Genomic DNA, 7,790 nt, shown 5'->3' with positions numbered 1-7,790 from the left:
CATAGATCACTGGTTGCTGCGCAGGCGACCCCTCCCACCTCCAGTGATTCTATTTACATACACCACACTACGCAGCCTGATAGGTATTGGTGCAATTAGCCGGTTCGGGTACGCACTATAATATTTAGTGCCCCTGGCCCCAACAATTCTCTTTTTGAATTTTCCTGATTTTAATAATAACATTTTTAATATATTTTTGTTACACTGATTCTGATGTAGTATTTTGTCTGCAAAACACTTATCGTGCCCTGCGTAGCCTGGCACTCCTACCGGAATCAGTGGCCTACTTATGATGACGGCCCGAAGAGGCTTACACACCGAAGGCGAGTAAGGCTCGTAGGGCTCTGGGTCTGAAGCGGAGCCCCAGCTAGACGGAGCCTACTATTTTTTAATAATATTTAATAATATTTTGACGTATTGTTAAAGAAATCGGTCCAGTGAGAGCTGAGAAAAAGTGGCAACAGTTAAAAAAAAAAACACATCATGGTAAAATTAATACCTTCTCAACTTGCATCGAAGCTAAAACATTAAAAGATGTTATTAATTTATTAAGTTATTACCTGGATTACTGTACATTGATGGAATTGTAAAGAGAGTTACTTACACATTCTAAAAGTTGTGGATAGATGATTATTACTTCACAGAAAGTTTAGATTATGCCCCCTTTACCATTACTATATATATCTGGTCTCATGACTGAAAATCATTTTTTATAAGTAACATTTTACTTAAATTTACGAAAATTGTTAGTAATTTTTAAATATTCTCTCACTCTTATAGTTAACTTATATTGGTTTAGGTTTTAGAACTTAAACTGAACCTTATGATATGATTTAAGGGGGTAAATAATGCGTGTCAATTTACCCCATTTGGTTCTTTTGCTTAATTCAACTTTTTATGAATATTCTTTTTTATTTTTAATAAGTTATTTTTATAGTAATAAAAAATAAATGTCTTAAAATTTAATTTTAGATATTATAATCTAAAATAGAAAGTAAAATTTAAATACCTATACTAATTAGTTTTCCAAGAAATGTCTAAAATTCCATTTTTTAATAAAATTACACTTTCTATGATTAAAAAAGTTTCTATAAAGAGTTTTTAATTTTAATTATTTCATTCTGTGTAAAAAAGATAGACGAAGTGTTACTAAAGTAATAACTGATATAAAAGTAATATATGTTTAAAATATATTTGAAATACATATCAAAATAAATTAATGTTTTAAACCTAAATTAATATAATCAATCATAAGAATAATTTTGAATTAGTCTTTCTTCTGTTTCTACATAATCTGTTGATGTATTGAGTACTAAGCGTTTCTGTCGCAATAATTTTGCTTCTTTAATTACAAATAATTCATCTTCGTAAGTTGGGTCTTTTACTTCAATAGTATTACAGTTTAAACACTCATCTTGATATTCATCTGGGATAAAAGGACTAAAATATACGATATCACTCTGTACACCCCAACCACGATATGTGTAATCTAAAATACTTTGTAAAAAAATAAAATAATTTATAATACATTGTTTATATCATTATATGGTTTATTTAAAGTGTTAATTCATGTATATAATTCAAGAGCTAATCTCTACACATTATGTCTTTGATTAACTTCCTCCTATCAGCACTATATCAATATTAATGCTTTCATTACTATCATACCTTCATACATATCTTTTATTACTTTAATATACGTTTTTGAGACTCATTTTCTTATAAATGCTTAAATTAAAACTTCTCTAGAAATTCTGATATATACTTTCTCCAAATGTATGTGCACCATACAAAGATTTTTTTCTTTACCCTATACTTTTCTATAAGATGTCTCACACAAAATATCGGCTCTATCATTGGCTTAGAAATGAAAATAAACATAGAAATGATTTTTAGTTGCTTATGTCTCACATTTTAATCTTTTATTTATTACCTTTTTCCAGATTTTCATACTATGACTCATAAGCTTTATGCCTCTATAATTTTCACACTCCTGTATGTCCCCTTTACTTTTATATAGCAGCATCACAATACAATTCCTCCATTGGAATAATCCTTCTATTTGGACTTAATTTAAAATATCATTCAACCATTTTATAATAACGTCTTCTAATATTTTCCAAATTTTACTGGCACTTCATCACATCTACTATTTTATTTTTCGTCAAATTCAACAACAATCAATATATTTAAAATAAAATATGTTTATTACATTTTTTAAAGAGCGTAGAGTATCAATGATTTTAATAAAATCATTTTTCAAAAAATTTTTATCCTACAATGGAAGCAACTAACTTATCTCGGGTAATTGCCACTGCACCCGGCCATATGTTCGACTTGACAACAACAAAAGAAGCACTATGATCAAATTTATTTGTTAACTCTATGTTCCAAGGTGGCAAATTCCCTACATAATCATCATCTGTAAGGTTGAAAAAAACATCCGGCCCAACTCCAACGAAGGTATTTATATCTGGTGTTAATAATCTCTTATCGACACTAGTATCTTGGCTATCAAAATTATGTCTCTCATAACTATCTATTAAAGCTTCTTCGTCTTCAAATAACTATTAAAATTATTTACTATAACAAAAACTTAATAAGTGATACATTTATACTTGATTTTTTTTTATCGATGACTGAATTTTCAACCAAACTTCAGTAACCCCATCATTGTTTATCATGGGAATATGATGTACCCAGTTTACTAAATTAAAAAGATCATAGATAGGTAAACTTTTATAATCGTTATTGGCTGAATATCCGTAAAACGCTGTAAAATTTTTTAAAAATTAAACTAATTAACGACATATTTATTTTATTAGTGTCTAAAGGGTCTGAAAGAATTGATGACAAAAGGAAGAAATGTGTTTTTTTTCAATACTTGGTTTCACTATCCAATTAATTGGAGCTAACATTTATAGAATAACCCATGGAATTGCGCTTTTTCAGGTACTACAACAAAAAGTGATAAAAATGTTCTTTACTAGTTAGTTAATTGGGTTGAGTCATAATGTTATAATTTATCCTGTCCTAGCAAATTATAATGCCAGCCCATTTTTTTGGGCAATCACATTCAACATTTACATGTTCAGTGAATTATTTTTTTTCATTCGGTTATGTAAAAATTATCTTTGAACTATGTATAAAATTAATTTTACAGTTGGCAGTATTAATTTTATTAATTTACATTTAATTTTAGTTTTAACTGTCATAAATTAAAAAAACACAGTACACTTGGGACGTGGCATAGTTGAGACAAGTATAGATGATATCTAACAGTAATTAAAATCACTATCATAAGAAACGCTTTGATACAAATTTGTAGATAGTGTTTAATTTTAAGAAATTGGTGGATAATTGCAAAACCAAAGTGAACTCTTATTTTCTTAAATACACCACGATTAGTATTTCTTTGATTTATAAGTATAATATATGAATAAACAGTAATTATAGTTAGTATAAAATTGATAATTTGTGATCTTTTGACGAATCGTTGAAAGAAATCAGTCCGGCTAGAGCTGAGATAAAGTGGCGACAAATATAAAATGATAAAAGTAAACAAATTTTAAATAATGAAACTTTATATTACAAAATATATTGAAAATTAATTCAATAAAAGACCAAAAACTCCGCATTTGGTCCCTAAACTTCCTCCCTGCGGACGTGTATATAACTCGTTTACATATGTAATGAAGAGTTGCGAAAATATGATAAATTCAATAACTATTGAGCAATAAAATATTTTCCCTGGCTATTAACATTACATATTTTTGAATATAAAGGAATTTTAATAATAATAACATAATTAATAGTATTTATAATAGTTAAAAGAATTGACTATAAGGTAAAACGGGGTAAGATGAAGAACAAGGAAAGCTGACGAATTCAATATTTCTCAAAAACTATCACAGATAACACCATATAACATTTAACACAAAAACCTCATATAGTGCCCATGATAACTCATGAAGACATTACCCTCAAAAATTGAAAAATTTTCCCTCGTTTCCCGTAAATAGGGGAAACCTACAAAAAAAATTACAAATTCAAAAATTTCTAATTTTCGAAATGTTTTCAATTTTTTTTTTCTTAAAACTGTCATAACTTAATCAAAAATTACCAAATCAATATAATTTTTTTTTATAAATGCTTGATGTCTTTACCTATCATTTGGTATATTTTTTTTATAAATCTGACTCTTTACTTGCCTACTGGACGGAATTAAAAATGACAAAAAAAATTTACTTTTTCAACTTAATTTTTGAATGTTCCGGAAAGTTTGACACTTTTATATATATATTAAATTATAGCTAATGTAATGTACTTTATTATGGAAAAAAAAATTTCTGGAATTTATTTTGTCTTCACGGTGAAAATAGCTACCAAATGCTATGTTTGTGTGAAAATNACGGTGAAAATAGCTACCAAATGCTATGTTTGTGTGAAAATTCGGCGCGTAAGCCTCTTCGGGCCGTCATCATAAGTAGGCCACTGTTTCCGGTAGGAGCTATGAGATAAAAAATTTTATATAACGATCGGTATTAAATCAAAAGAATCGATTAATGCCGTGGTGCGTTAAATTTCTCCGTTAAAAATATNATGCCGTGGTGCGTTTAATTTCTCCGTTAAAAATATTACAATTTCAGTTGATCTTTTAACTCGTATTTGTGGTTTAATAGCAACATTTTATCTTTGTTATTAACCGCCACCATTAAAAAGGAAGAATTTTACTACTTAAGGATGCTTCAACAGCATATCTAAAATGAGTTCATCATAAGGCTAACGTGATTTCGATAAAATCACAAATAATAAGTGTCATGTTTTTTTTAAATATGAGCATTTAATCACCTTATTAGATTTGGAATGTGTAATTATTGTAGCAGTCAAACGTCAAAACACCAACACCGATCAGGCTGCGTAGTGTGGTGTATGTAAATAGAATCACTGGAGGTGGGAGGGGTCGCCTGCGCAGCAACCAGTGATCTATGTAGTGACAGATGTGTTAGTGTGTAATTGTTTTGTGTGTACTTAATTAATTAAATAAATAAATATCTTAAAAAAAAACTTTATAATAATTAATAATAATATTTTCAATGATTAATGAATGTTAATTTCAATAAGAATAAACAATAATAATAAATGATAACTTCAATAATACTAAACAATAATTAATAAATGATGATTTTAATACTCGCACAATTGCAGAGATCCTAACTTAATTCTAAAATAATTTTACATGTAACACAAAAATATCTGACAACAATAATATTTACAAAAGGTGGTAACAATTTCAAAGTTTATATCACAGCAAAATGGTTGTATCAGAGTTGACTAAAATAGGACAGAAAGACTTTTGATTTGACAACAAAAGGGAAAAACTATTAGAGTTTTCAATTGTAGATATAATTACAAAATAAAACTATTAGAGTCTTATAATTTGTATAAATCAAAAAGACAAAATAAAACTATTAGAGTTTTTTCTATACATGCCCAAAAATGTTCTATGAACAATTCATTTTATTAAAAAAAAAGAACAAAAACTATTTAAGTTTAACTTAGTATGAACAAACTATTTGAGTTTTATGAGTGAAAAACAAAAAAATGTAACTTTTTCTACGATACGATAGTAATAATATTGTGTGGTTATGTGTTGTGTTTGGTGTGTAGTGTGTGAACAGCTGATCGGCCGGTAGTAGCGATATCCACTACTACTTGCGTAGTAGAGAGTAGGTGTGGTGATAATAGTTAGACCGGTCCGAGTACACTGGGCGCGCGTGCGTACAACACACTATTATGTTGCAGCTGCAACAAGAATATAGTAAAATGTATTGGGTATAAGGTTGACGTTTGTTAATGAGGTATTCCCTTTAGGCTTATTCAAAAATTATTTTAAGAGGGTATTTAATATTTTTTACTTTGTTAAACATGTTATAGTAATTGTTTTTGCTAAAAATTAAAGTAATGATGAAAAAAAGAACAGTAGGTCCATATTTATTAGAAATTGCCTAAAAAAATATTGACAGCGCTGGTTCAAGGGGGGCCCATATATCCCTTAAATAGACCCCTGGTATACACAAAAATTATTAATATTCTAATTATAATAATTGTGTTTATATTATAGAATAATTAAATAATAATTCATCAGGTTATTATAAGTGAAATTATGTAAAAAATTTAATTTTGACAAAAATATTGGTAACTGCGATTTAACGTTGGACAGCATAGTTGTCATATGAATCATAATTTAAACGATAAACTCATAGACTCATACATCATATATGAGAAAAAAAAGATTATCAAGAATGTACTGTTCTGATAATGAAAGTGTAATAATCAAAAGAAAGATAAAAAAAATTGTAAGGGGGATTATACATAAAAAGTAATATTATGATCTAACGGTTATTACTCAATAAATGTAGTTAGTGTATTAAAACTACTCTCACCTGATATTCACTGATGGTGATATAATCTTGATCGTAGATTTATGGTTATTAAGGATATTGTTAATTACTATATTAGGTATGTTGATAAAAGAGAATCGTATTTGGTTAATAAAAGCNATTAGGTATGTTGATAAAAGAGAATCGTATTTGGTTAATAAAAGCGTATTTATTACTATTGAAAATGTTAATTATTTTAACAAATGTGTTATTTAAATTTAATGAAGAAAGTTAATATTATAGACTCACAGTATAAATAATATGCCAAAGTAGGTAAGAAATAATCTTAGAGATTTAATTCGATAAAAGTGATTATTAAGTAAGAAAAAATGAGCGAGTGACTGACTGGAAAAACAGTGTCTTCAGCCTTTATATAATGTACCACAAAAGTCATAAACAGGGATTGGGCGTCTTGAATGTGTCATACTTTTTATAGGCACATTCAGTCATCATTCTATATTTCTTAAAACGCAAAAGAATTATTATATTTTAATTTCCTTTTTTTTAGTACTTTAGTGGTGCCTCGAAGACGGCATGAAAGACAATGATTTACGTCTATTTTATAGTTGCCAAAAGTCAATACCATATGTGTAATCGTGTTAGCATATTCTATAGCTATTTGTTAGCTATATTCATATAAGGTTCATAATAAACGTATGAGCAGAAATGAATCACTGCGCATATTAAAACCATGCGCGTGAAAAAAAAAAAGCTCGTAAAACGGTGAAAAATGAACGGATTGAATTGATTTTTTTATCATATCTCAGGAATGTCATTGGGCGGGTCCGATGAAAATTTTCCGACCTTCGCCAATAATTTTCCTGGATTCTGGTGACCGAGTGCTTTCATTGAAAAAAAAAATTTTGAAAATCCGAGCACGATAAGTAATTTTTCCAGAAAAGCGTTTTTTTCTTGTTCTATTATATAATAAGATAACTTATTGAAAAGTGTATGGATCAACACAATTTTTTTATGAGAAATAATTTTTATATCCCTTTTTCTTTCGACATACTTTTTCTTAATCATGGTATTAATAAGGAAATAGCAAATCATGTAGCTTTTGGAATAATACACCAATTTTTTTAAATTAAACACTATCTAAACATTTGCATCGAAGCGTTTTTTTTTATAGTGATTTTAATCACTGTCAGATATCACTATACTTGATTCAACTATGCCACGTCACCACTGTGCTTTTATTTTAATAGTACTCCAAATTCTGTTAATTTTTTTATAATGATAACAATAATATTAATATTATTATTATTTTTTTTTAGCTTCGATGCGAAGCTGAGAAGGTATTAATTTTACCATGATGTGTTTATTTTTTTTTTTATTTTTTTTTTT

General features: G+C 28.0%; 1 protein-coding gene across 1 annotated transcript in view; it reads right to left on the bottom strand.

Moving 5' to 3' along the window:
* Window positions 1-1,238: 1,238 nt before the first annotated feature.
* LOC126898785 (radial spoke head protein 4 homolog A-like) overlaps window positions 1,239-7,790 on the bottom strand; it is a 66,236-nt gene continuing 59,684 nt past the window's right edge. The window contains exons 9-11 of the mRNA XM_050673130.1: window positions 2,619-2,773; window positions 2,296-2,567; window positions 1,239-1,497 (exon numbers count right to left, since the gene is read on the bottom strand). Coding sequence (XP_050529087.1) covers window positions 1,245-1,497; window positions 2,296-2,567; window positions 2,619-2,773 — 680 coding nt within the window. The 3' untranslated portion in view covers window positions 1,239-1,244. The remainder of the gene's footprint in view (window positions 1,498-2,295; window positions 2,568-2,618; window positions 2,774-7,790) is intronic.

The sequence above is a fragment of the Daktulosphaira vitifoliae genome, unplaced genomic scaffold, assembly GCF_025091365.1.
Source record: "Daktulosphaira vitifoliae isolate Bord-2020 unplaced genomic scaffold, ASM2509136v1 Scaffold_2, whole genome shotgun sequence".
In the NCBI taxonomy this organism is placed as follows: domain Eukaryota; kingdom Metazoa; phylum Arthropoda; class Insecta; order Hemiptera; family Phylloxeridae; genus Daktulosphaira; species Daktulosphaira vitifoliae.
This window is presented reverse-complemented; position numbering and strand designations above follow the sequence as displayed.